Raw genomic sequence first — 13,389 nt, forward strand, 5'->3', positions numbered from 1 at the left:
TGTCCACATTTTTTCGTGTACATTTTGGTGTTTACTGTATCAATCTATATGCTTCTGGGAAAGAAATGAATTGAACTATCTTATCTCTAAACTCTAATCAAATAGATTTTGCTACCAGTCACATTACGGGTAATGGCACTGTATTAAGGATAAATTAAGAGTATATCTCTATCAAGAGAAAATATTTAGATTATTAATAGCACATACTTTTTGACTAAGATTAGTACTTCTGTTAGTCAAAAGGTACGTTTTGCAATGCATCTGTCAGATAGATATTACTTTTAAAAGCTTGCATATTGTTCATCTGTTAAAGAACATCTTAGTTTATCCAAAGTTTTGTAATCTTTTAATACATTCTATTTTAGATTATTGTTATTTTTTTGTTTAAAATGAGACATTTGAAGTGTTCTGCACTTGATCATTAAGTGAAGATGATTCGCGGAATTACATCTGTTAACTTCTTAGAGTTAATTATTTGTTGCAATCTGATCCTGAGTGTGTCTAAAATAGACATACTTGTCTGTAAAATGTTCAGTGATGAACAAGATTTACTTCCAATCAAAATGTCTACAGAAGAAAAAACATTAAATTATTATAGAAAAAATATATTGTTATATCTGTATTACTAGTATTGTAATTTATTGTTCTTTCATGTGCAATTTTGTGACTCAAATCTCAATTAAATATATATACATAAGGTTTAAAAATAATATGCCTCACAGGTACACATACAGAGAACATCATTGTGACTATGCTGTAGACCAAACAATCACGGCACACAGTGTCGTTAAGATCATCCAAAGATGGCGGAATGAGTAAATAATTCCTTGAATCTCCCTTGGGGCTGTATTCATACTAAAGCAAGTCTGTTCCCAAAGGTGGAAAGTAAATTAAAAATAAAAAAATGTTTTGACTATGTTCGATGGTAAATAATTCAGATATGCTAAAGCTTAACAGAATAACTGAATAATTTTTAGTTTTTACTGAATACCTCTTGCCATCTGGAATGCTGAACTGCATATTGTATTGGCACTAAAATATGTACTACAATATTTTTTTTTTACATTTAATCTAATTCATTTAAGAAACTACTGTAGAAGAATACAAATGTTTTTGAGTACACTCAGCTTTATTTCTATGGTAAAATTAACAAATGATTAAAAGACAGAGAAAAGTACATTATGTAGATATTAAAAGCAAAAGGACTTGAAGACCCCAAATTGGTTATATGAAAACACGCATGTTAATATTTTTTAAAACGAAGGTTTTGTCTGTAAATGTTGAACTACCTTATCTCTAAACTCTAATCAAATAGACTTTGCTACCAGTCACATAACAGGTAAAATTAAAAGTTAGTTATGAATCTTACATACTAGAAAACAATCACTTTTAAAAATTGAGTCACAAAATGGATGTTACCGTATTCCAGATTTGTATTTTATTTTCACTGTCTGAATACAACCACTTATTTTAAATAATATAACTTGGTGATTTAAAATTATGATATAATTGTGTTCACTGAATTTTGTATTATAGCTAACATAAGTATTATTAGTAACATTTCATTTCATCTTTGCTTATATAATTGATAAGTGTTCAGTAACTAACAGGCAAAATAATGAAAATGTTGAAATCTAGTTAATAAAGAATTTTACAGAAAATTTCTGTAAAATGTCTGTCAGAAAATGTGATCACAGAAAAAATGATTTGAAAAATAATTTCATTAATAGTAGTCTTATTTCCATAAAATTGTAATTTTGAGATTTACCAACACTAAACTGTAAATGTAGTTAACATATGCATTTCAAGAAATAGCCTTTATTCATTAAACGAAAAAGTTAAAAAACATTTAACTACTTTCAAACAGAAATTGTAAAAACTAAAATTATTTCATTTACAATTTGAAACAAAAAACTTGACTGTTTTAAAGAGTTATAGCTTTTATTACAATAAAATTAAAATATTTAAAGTTCATGGGCGTTTTATAGTCTTCTCATATAAAATATTCTAAAACACGCAAACTATACCCAGAAGCAATACTGCATTATAAATTAGAAAATTATAACCTATACCCTTAAAAGAATTAAAATCTTTACTGAAAAAAAAGTAAAATACCTGAAAACCAACCAGCACCAAAGTCGAGCCACTGAAAAGTTCCGTCTGTCATTTCATAAAAATGTTTAATATTTGAATAACGTATAACACGCTAACAGCAAACACCGTAATTTATCAACATTCAAAACAAGCATGCCAAATGATCAGTACATCCAAGGCCTTCTGCTATAAAAGTACATGTTGGCCAACTGCAAAATAATAGAAAAATATTAAATATTTTTAATCAAAATGAAATTACATTAGGATTGATTTTTACTAATACTTAATATAACCTTTATGCTATTATCTTGCAAAAATCAACGAAGGTAATTAATTATTGAAATATATATATATTAATTATATTTTTCTGTTTGAGACAAATATTTTCACTCTTATTTCAAGCCAACTGTCTACATAAAAATAATCCTAAATTAAATACGTAAGAATGTTTATATTCATAAATTCTTTTTCGTATATAAAGTACTTCGTTAGTGATTAAAATCGCCGGCCTTCGTGGCGCAAGTGGTAGGCCTTGGCCTTTCATCCGGAGGTCCCGAGTTCGAATCCCCCGGTCAGGCATGGCATTTTAACACACGCTACAAATCATTCATCTCATCCTCTGAAGCAATACTTAACGGTAGTCCCGGATGTTAAAAAAAAAAGAAAAGTGATTAAAGTCATTTCGGAACCATTGTAGAAAACATAAAAAAAATCAGACATTGCAGTAAATGCTATAAACGTTAGAATTTAATCACATAATAGGCTTAAAAAGCTATTAGTTGGATAACATTACACTAAAAACATGAAATTAAATTTTAATAATTAATTTGTAAATTGAAGTTGTTTAAAAAAAGTTATCTACAAGAATTAAATAGAACTATTATGAAAAATCAAATTTACTTATTATAACCCTAGTTATAATAAAATAACGCTTTGGACCGACTTCAAATAAATCACTAATTACACTGATAAACATAATTTTTGTTTTGTAACATGTGGTACATGATTTTAATCTGTTTTTTTATGCTGAAAACGAATGTGAACTCAGAATCATTCTATTGCCCACCATTTTTGAAAAAAAAAAAATTAATTAAAGGATTTTTTTCCATTTTTCAGCATATAGTTAGCATTTTCATCTCTTATATTGCATTTTGTTAAATAATTTTTTTATTGTTTAACTTTTTTAAAGTAATTTGTAAGCTATGCATAAGCAATACTAGACAAAAAATTAAATCATTTCGTAGTCACATATTATGACATCATATCTAATAATGAAGTGAACCTTCACGTGCTGGTCAAAACATGTAGCTGAAAACACAGCTGTGTTGTTGGTATTAAGACTGGATTTAGGACTGAATTAATTTAGTTCAGTCTTATTGCTGTCTTAAGTTTGTTAACAGTTCAGTGTCATAATGCCTTGAAATTGTGTAAATGATGTAGGTGCCTTTTGTTGGTCAAAGATAATGTAACCCACCGGGTTGGTCTAGTGGTTAACGCGTCTTCCCAAATCAGCTGATTTGGAAGTCGAGAGTTCCAGCGTTCAAGTCCTAGTAAAGCCAGCTATTTTTACACGGACTTGAATACTAGATCGTGGATACCGGTGTTGTTTGGTGGTTGGGTTTCAATTAACCACACATCTCAGGAATGGTCGAACTGAGAATGTACAAGACTATATACACTTCATTTACACTCATACATATCATCCTCGAAGAATTATCTAAACGGTAGTTATCGGAGGCTAAACAGGAAAAAGAAAGAAAAGGTCAAAGATGATGTATTTAACTTGATGTTAAATAATATAAAAAGTGCAGCTTGGGGGCTTCATTTAAAGACGTTTGCAAAACTTTCTCAGGAAACAAAAAACCGACAATTACCACGATATTATTCATCAACTTCTTACTTTTTACAGATCTGTGGGCTGGATTTTTACCGGACAACCTGAGACGTAAGTTAAGAACACTGTGAACGTTTCCACCATGCCATTTCGGTGATGGAAAGCCGCAATAATGGGAAATGGAATACTGACATGCTAGCCGATTACTGTAGGACATTAATTCAGGATGTGCTTGAGGCTATTTGTAGTAGAAAGGCATCAGCGAAATCATTCTAACACAGCTATGGCCATGCACAATTAATTATAAATTTCACAAATTTTACCTATATTTTCCCTTAATTTTTTTGAAGTGTAATTATTAAAACTAAGGGTGATAGAAAAATTGTATTTACAGATCTGTAATATACGCAAAAAAGCTATTCAAGAAATGGTATTACGGTTACAGAAACAAAAATTATTTTGTCTTAGTGTTGTTATATGAGATTATTTTTGTTCTTGTTTAAGCTTTTTGGATCGATGACATCCGTGTACTTGATTTGTATTTCTAAAAAAATACCTTATTAACAGCAAAACAAAATGTGATAATAAAAAAAAATTGTAATCGGTTTACTTTCAAATTAATGCCACTTAGTCTATCAAAGAACTTTTGACATAGTAATTAGCAATAACTTCTTCAAAGGAAAAGGAATAAAATCTACTACAGATATAATTACAGTACAATCAGTTTCAATTGACCGGTAAGGATGACTACGGCACGTGAAAAAATAGTACCCTCTTGAAACTAGTGAATAGTAAAAACGAACATTAAATGAATTATGTGAAAATTAAACAAAAGAAACACGTTGTTTGTAGAGTACGATACTTCTTAAGCGTACGATATAATACTTTTCAACTGTGGCTATTCTGTTTCATGCTTAAAAGCGCGGGAGAAACATCGTATAACGTAATGTGTAAGTTTACAAGATTGGTTAGGTACGTGTCCTGGTTTTTCTAACTTAATTTATTTGAGGTGTTATTATTGTGCCTTTTTGTACTGCGGTTAACAACATTATTATTATTGTCATTTCATGGTCAATTTACAAGAATGAGCTGTAACTAAGATTAAATTGAAATACTCCTAGGAAATTACGTGCAGTCAGCAATTTTCGTCAGGTGAATATTGTTAAATTAGGTTGACTTAAATAAATATTTATAATATTAAATAAGTTGTTCATGTTTAATATTTGTTATATTAATGCCCATTTGAAGTTACCTGTGTACACGATTATTGTACGCTTTTTGAGAAACTTTCTTGCAAGTTTTTAAACTTATAAATCAGTTTAAAAAGAACATATGAAGTTGGAAAACCTTTCAGAAAATATCACATTTTTTTTCTATTTGTAGAATAAGTATTTATTGTTTATAAAATATTGTATGGTTGTAAGTAATCATTTGATAAATATTACGAAGTAAAGTTAATTTCATTGCAGAATAACTTAATAGAGCTTATTCAGTGTTTGTAATTTTTTTATTCAGTTAAGACTTCCTTTAATGTTCACTTTTGTGTTGTACCTAATTACAGTAATTGGGCATGCTAATGTTACTTGTGAGTAAATTAAAATTAACTTTTTTAAAAACCAAACTTTTTTGTGTATTATTGACTGTTTTGTCATCTGTAAGTGGCAGGTGGTGTTTTTGTTGATAGCACTGGGAGTTGATGTCATTAGGGAATCATTTAATCTATGTGAGGGGGAATTGTTTTTATCCTTGTTTGTTGTCTAATATAGTTCATTAAATAAAATTCATACTGTGTTTATTATTTAAACTTTTGTCAAATTTTGGAGGTTGCTAAATTTCATATTATTTAGGTATACCGAATTTTTGGATTTTATGTACTTCAAGTAAAATGTTCATATTTTGGTTAACTTTAACGCATGAGTGTAGTTTCTGTGTGGCGATTTAAAAAATTAATTCTGTTGGATGTAGTGTTTAATCGTAGAAAACCAGCAACAAATCTTAGTCGTACAACTTTTTGACATATTATCTGCATATTTAGTGTTAACCTCTGATTGAAAACTTGAAATTTTTTTGTTTAATATCTAGAAGCAAGTTAACTTAATTCATAGTGATTTGTTCATTCTGTGTTAACAAGCTAGTTTGTTATAGCTGGTTTTTTAAAGTACATTTTGGACTTGTTTTTTGTTTGTTACTTTTTGTGATGATGAGGTCAAAAAGTATTGTGTTGATAATCAGATGTGTAGTTTATGGTTTTGAATATACACATTACACGTAAACATACGTTCACCTTATAATTAATTGTACAGATTCATTGCAAAAAATGTGAATTTGTTAAGAAAATTGTAATTTATATTATATATCTATACTGATATTTTACAGAAAAAATGTTTTTGTATACAATATTTAAGAAGTGATTGCTTGCTGGTTTTATCTGTACTTTTACTCACTGAAATAAAGTGAGGAAGCTACTATCCATGATTAAATACAGGTATTGGGAAATGTAGTCTTCTTTTTAACTTCTGACTATGGTTAGATATTACTTCAGAGGATGAAATGAATGAAATATTTATAGCGTGTGGAAATGCCATGCCTAACTGGGATTTGAACCCAGGACCTCCGAATGAGAGGCCGAGATGCTACCACCCGCACCACAGAGACTGATGCAGTCTGACTTCTGCAGTTTGTCCCTTTATTTTATTTATTGTCATACTGTTGTACATTAAATCAAATAGTTATTTTACGCTGTTGTGGAAAATTCTGATACCAGTTGCAAAAGTAGTTAACAAGTTTATGCTTCATGAAAGAATAAGTATTATTATTCAGTAATTATTACAATAATAAAAACCAATAGAAAAATCTTTGTAAAAAGTTAGATAGTTCATTTGATTACCATTACATGCAGCCCATGATACTCCATTGTACACAGTACATTGTTTAATGTTTTAAAATTATATATATGTATACGGTCCAGAAACTTAGCTCTATATAACTTGGCCATGTTGCATGAAATAGAAATTAAAAAATAACCTTTAAGTCTTGTATTTTTATTTATCTAACAACAGTTTGTTTAATTTTCTTGTCTAATTTAAAACTCTCACAAAATCACATTCTGTAGTAGTACCTATGTAGTGAAATCAGGTCAAATTTAAAAAAAAGTCTAAATTTTATTTGGTCTTTGTTTCATTAAAAATTCACTATTTAATCCAGAGATATGGATTTAATCACAATCACTGTCTGACAATGGTGATACACAAATCCTTCCTTTCTAGCTCAAATTTTAAAGAAAAGAGATTCCATAATAAATATGTTGAATGGAATTTTGCATTTTTAATATGGAAATGTTTACTTGAAGTTCTGAATTAGTTTTTGTTCAGAAGGAGTAAAAAAGGTAACTGAAAATATTTATAGACCATGTAGAAATTTGTAACTGTTAAACAGTTATATTAATACTTATTTGAATATAGTATTTTTCTATTAATGTCACTAGTATATTAGAAATCTATATTATAAGGCTTATTTATGACACATCGTAATTTTAAAAACAATTGTTTGCAGGTTAATACAGAATGACTTTGATGGAGAATTCAGATTCAGAGGATGAAGTGGTTATTTCTGTTAGAAAGACAAAAAATAGAGCCATCGCTGATAGTGATTCTGAAGACAATAGTGAACAAGTTACTAATTATGCACATCAAAACGTTGATAATGAAAGCACAGAAGCAGAAAATGAAGATGATTTTGAAAAAGAAATAAGTCAAGAACATTCTTGTAAAAAAACTAAAAGAATCATATTAAAGAGTGATTCTGAAGAAGAAGATAGTGAAAGTGTTGTTAGAGATAGTTTTTCAAGAGTGTATAATGGAATTAATTGTGATAATGATGGGGGAAATAAGAGAGATTATGAAGATCCGAGTTCTGATGGAATTGTAAGTATTAAAAATTTGCATTTATGGCTCTAGTCATTGAATGTATAGATTCAATTAGTACATGAATACTAATTCTAATTTTACTATACCTTTTGAATACCATCTGTAATAAGTAATGTAACCAGTGTCAGCTGTACTGACACTGGTTGAAAAAATCTATAGTTTGGAAATTTCCATGTTATTTGAAAGGGAATCAATAATTTTTTTCTCCATACATGATAATGATGTATTTAAAATTGTATATCTTATTTGGTACTTTTCAAGAAAATGTCCCCAGCCATTCTGTAATTAGTCAGTTGTCATTGTAGTTAGCTGTTATATGGCGCCACTGAAAGAAGAAAATAAATCAATTAAAATTATAATCTAACTTTATATAATAAATAAATATAATTAACTGGATTTAACCAATGCTCACTTCACTCGCTAACCTTGACTAGTGAGCATAGGCTAAGTTTGGTTCGATTATATTTATACTTTAGATTTATTTATTATATAGATTTATATATATATATTTAGTTATTTATATAAATTTATTATACAGTGCACCTTCAATTTATGCAGGTGTTACGTTCCAGAAAATTTCCATGTATAATGAAATTGCGTAAATTGAATGAAACTCTGTACTATACGTTCCTGATTTGGGGTAAAATCAAGTCTCCGTTGGAAAGTTGACAGGATCAGGTTTTAATAAACCAGTCAGTGAAGACAATCATTGTCATATTATAGATAAGAATGTTTTAGTGGCCATTGCTATGAAAGTGAATAATTTATATAGAATCAGAGCTTATATGACAAGTTTGTGTTGCAAAGTCATCTTAGAAAGTTGACTAAGTATCAAGTGACATTTGGCATAGACATCTAGCTCACTTGAATAGGAAGCATATGCTCAAGCTGAATGATCTAGCCTCCAGATATTCAGTTTCTTCTTGCAATAAGGAACTATGCAAAGTTTCTATTAGAGCTAACCAGACTGGGACTACCTTTTCCAAACTCAGAGCATTGTTCTACTGAATTTTGCTACACTTGATTCACATGGATTTATATGGACCGATGGAGGACCTTTTGAGAGGAGGATCAAGACAATTTTTCACTCTACACTCAGATAACAGATGATTATAGTAAGTACACAATAGTATATTTTCCAAAAGAAAAATCTGAAACCAAATTTTTAAACCAAAAATACAAAAAAACTATTGTACACACTATATTGTGTTTATTGAATCTGAAGTGTTCTTCAGCGGAATAGTGATATGAGATAAAGAAAGATCTTGGAAAACAAAGAACAGTCAAATTCATTTTTTCTGTTGATCAGTGAAGAAAATTTGGAAGATAATGAAACTTTGGATCAAAGCATATCATATAACATCCAAATAATTGTACCCACAAAAGACATGATTATAGAAGAAAATATCAACAATACTCATCTGTCAAGCATCAAAATGTTTCATCGAAGTTCCTTGACACAGATATTGATGAAGAAAACTTAAGTTCAATTGAGGAAGCAGAATGACCTACCTCCTGGTACAAGCTTAAGTGTAAGACTTTCAAGAACAGCTTCCAAAAAGGTTTGATGATTATATAATGCAACTTACCTCCTTATCTAAACTGGTTGAACCTGCTACATGGAAAGAGGCCACAAAATTAAAATATACACAGGAATGGCCATTTGAAAGAAGTACTTCACTAAATACAAACACAGCTTGGTCTTTAGTTGAAGCTTCACTGGACAAAGATCCGTTTGACCTTAAATGTATATTAAGATAAAAAAAACCAGATGGCTCAATTGATCGCTTTTAAACCAGATTTAAAGCTAAGGGCTTCGTGCAGCAACCTGGCATTGACTAACACACACTTCAGTTGTAAGACAAAACAACAATAAGATGTCTTTTAGTTATAGCTGTCAAATATAATGTGCTAATATTCCGTATAAATAATAGGGACAGCATCTTTTTTTAACGGAGATCTAGATGAGGACCTCTACTGTAGCCAGCTAAGGTAATCAAGCTTCACAAAGCCCCTATACAGATTAAAACAAGAGTTTTGTTTTTCGCCCACAAAAAACCAAAAAAAGAAAAAAAAAGAATTTTGTAAATGGCATGAAAAACATAAACAGACTCTACCAGAATAAACTTCATCCCATGTGGACAAAACTTCTGTGTCTTCATACATTGCAAAGGAGGAGATTTCATGCTCATTGTAGTATATATGGATGACAAACTCATAATTACTAATTCAATAGAACTTAAGGATAACTACTTGCTCATCTTCATACACTCCTAAAGGCCAGGAGTTGATTTCTTCTTGAATGTAATGATCAACTCTTCCAAAGAAAATGGGAAATTGTTCATAAATCAAGAAAATTGTATTAATGAAACACGAAGAAAATTCAAGATTCATGAGTGGAACCCATTAAACACGCCACTGGAAGCAAGTCTAAAACTGACTTTTCCAGAAAAAGCAGAAGAGAAATCACGTAGTAGAAGAGAACTGATCCAGTAAGAAGATTTTTCCTACCAAATTGTTGTGGGATCACAGCCAAGAAAGCAGGCCTGATATCTTTTATTCAGCCTGTACCTTAAGTATAGTTCAACCAAATTCACGTCAAGAAGCATGTAAGTGCTGTTAAATAAATGCTTCGTTATTTACAACTAAGACTGCAGTTAATTAGAATTTCATTGAAATACAGATTCTCAGCTGATGAATTGTGAATGCTACAAAAAATATAATTACATGCTTAATTACAATAATTATTAATGTAAAAAAGGAATTTGAATTATAAGGGAGTGTTAGAAATTTGATTGCAAATTTTTATATGTGTGGCCTTTGTTAGTCTGAACTAATATCATATGTTTTCGAGGTTAATTTTTTTAAGTATGCATTAAAAGCAGCAACATGCAAATAAGTTGCTCTGAGTTTAGTGTGATAATCTGTCTTATCAATGAAGGTCTGATTAAAAGCAGAAATGCATGCAGATATATCTGGATGTTCATGGAGACCAACTACTGTAAGGTAAGGTGATGTATATGTTAATATGTAGTAGTGTATAATTACTTTTCAAAATTTCTGTATTACTACATGGTTGGTTACATTTCAGTAACAAAAAAAAATTCTTTTCTAAAATAGAACAGCACCAAATAATATTCTTAAACATTAATTTTTTTCCCTGGGGTAAATAATTTTACTTGAAATGTAGATTATATTACAGCTAGTTCTAAAAAATCATTCAGAGAAATCTTGCAGTGCAGTTTTAAATAGTAGTAAGTTCACTACTATCATGGATCCCCCAGGACCATCATTTCAATTTCTTTTTGTATTGAAAGTTTTATTTTTGTACATCTGGTATTCTCACACTGTTGGAATTAGTTTATAGTAATTTTCTCCTTTATATATTGTTTAAGAGTTTACTTTTCTTAAAAGTAAAAATTTGTACAGTACAAGTAAATTTTAGGATCTTTAATTTTTTGAAGTAAGTTAATTGTTGTGATCGGTTTGTTATGTTTTCTTTTAGAAACCTGTATATAAGCCTAAGTACAGTTCTGATATTTATGATGCTGAGGGATCTGAAGAAGAAAGTGATATTACAGAACTACAAGCACAGGAGGTAATGTTATATTTTTGTGATGAGAAGATGCTATTATAATTTTAATTTTACTACAATCTTATTTTTATGTTCCAAAAATTTTAAATTTTATTGTATATCTATAAAAGAATATACGAGATCATAGAGCAAACTATTATACCAATTAGGACATACATTACAGGAACGCACAACTAATATACCACAAATTGCAGTGTTACTGAATGAAATACTTATATTGGATAAAGCAAATTCTCAGAATCGACTGGTAGAAAGATCACATGTAACCACCATGTACAACCACAGAAAAACATTATAATTCACTTCATAGAAACTGAATATATTTACTTCGCATGCTAATTTTACAAATGCTGCCTTAAAACCACCATCTTAAAGTGTTTTAATTATGTGGAATTTATAAACCCACTGAATTCATTTGACTAAAAGGTATGTAAAATAAACATACATGAACTGAACAAATTCATTAATCGACCATGTATGAAAATGGTTTTCATCAATTCAATATAGATATCATTAATAATTACCATCTGCAATACTGGTAAATGCGGGATTGAGAAAAATCACTCAAATGGACAATTGTCCTGGATTCCAATTAAGAGATTTTAGACTAATTTTTTTTAATGTATTTTTTTATTTTTACAACTGAAATTTTTTTGACACTAATCTCATGTTGACTGTTGCCTGTCACTTGGATTTCAGAATAATCAGTTTATAGGTGGATTCTGATTCAGTGAAAGTGTTCAGTCATCGCCCCACTGTAGGCTAGGTTGATTTATTGTTGGGTGAGGTCTCAATTAAGTAAAAAACTTGAAATTTAATTTGAAGCTATTTTATCAATGATACATTCATGATTTTGTTTGAGAACTCCTCTCAATGCCCTTAAAAATATAGAGTAGGTTGTAAACTACTCTGGAGATAGTACATAGTATTAATTAGATCAAGGAATTGAAAAAAAAGCTCTGAAAAGGTCTTCTGAAAGGACATTTTCCTGTATTCAGGAATAGGTTGTTCCTTAAATTATTTGTTATGTAGTAAAGGGTTGTTTTTTATTTTCAAATAAAAAAGTTTTGCTTAATCTTGTCTACTTATTCCTGACCCAAACATATTTGGATTCCAATCAACAAATTCCATTGATATCAGTGTTCAAATCCAATTAAAGATTACTGCGTCTTTAACTGGCTCAGAACCAGAATCTTTTTGCGTTATAGATCACTTGTTGAAATATTTCCTGGTACAATGCATTTTTCTCCTGTATGGTCACTGTCTACAAAATGTTGATTTAATTGTCTTGCTATATTTTCTACATTGAACACCATTTCAATAAAGATATTTTTTATTGTTCACTGCCATGAAAATTGTTTAACAAAAGTTTGATTGCTTGATTCCTGCTTTAATATCATGTACATTATTTAAGTTTTGATTTAATGATTTTTTTTTTACTTAAGGGTTAACCTCAGATGTCTTCAATTTGTAATTATCTTAAGAACAAAATGTTTAATTATATTTAAATATTTATTATAGAAGCAGTCCTTGTCTGAATGAAATATAATGTGATACAAAATGGATAATTATGGATATATGTAAAGTTCCTTTTTTTTTATAAACTGTTTTTTTTTCAATGATATTGTGTCTATATATTTGATTGTGTAACTTTTTTTATTAATTTGCTATTTATCTTAGACTTTTATTTTGATTTTTAACCCTTAGGTATATTATTTCTTTATAAGTTGTACGTTATTTCTTTAGAAGTTATTGAACTTTATTTGCATGGCTTACTTTAAACAAGATAGGCTTGTATTTCTTTAAAATCATTTTTTTTTCAACAAAACTTTCAGAAAACAAATTTTAATAAAAATATATTTTACAATGGTATAATGTTAGATAACTTGATTGAAATGATCAGCAGCTGAAATACCTTGTTTGGCTATAGAATTACTTCC

The 13,389-nt window shown here is 29.3% G+C and overlaps 2 protein-coding genes across 2 annotated transcripts in view; one reads left to right on the top strand and one right to left on the bottom strand.

Moving 5' to 3' along the window:
• Positions 1 to 2,273, bottom strand: part of LOC142325087 (solute carrier family 25 member 45-like) — a 74,280-nt gene extending 72,007 nt beyond the window's left edge. The window contains exon 1 of the mRNA XM_075366418.1: positions 2,116 to 2,273. Coding sequence (XP_075222533.1) covers positions 2,116 to 2,167 — 52 coding nt within the window. The 5' untranslated portion in view covers positions 2,168 to 2,273. The remainder of the gene's footprint in view (positions 1 to 2,115) is intronic.
• Positions 2,274 to 4,888: 2,615 nt separating this feature from the next.
• Positions 4,889 to 13,389, top strand: part of LOC142325090 (uncharacterized) — a 61,594-nt gene continuing 53,093 nt past the window's right edge. The window contains exons 1-3 of the mRNA XM_075366427.1: positions 4,889 to 5,080; positions 7,481 to 7,851; positions 11,360 to 11,452. Of these exons, the coding sequence (XP_075222542.1) occupies positions 7,492 to 7,851; positions 11,360 to 11,452 (453 nt within the window). The 5' untranslated portion in view covers positions 4,889 to 5,080; positions 7,481 to 7,491. The remainder of the gene's footprint in view (positions 5,081 to 7,480; positions 7,852 to 11,359; positions 11,453 to 13,389) is intronic.

This window comes from Lycorma delicatula, chromosome 5 (genome assembly GCF_047948215.1).
Source record: "Lycorma delicatula isolate Av1 chromosome 5, ASM4794821v1, whole genome shotgun sequence".
NCBI lineage: Eukaryota > Metazoa > Arthropoda > Insecta > Hemiptera > Fulgoridae > Lycorma > Lycorma delicatula.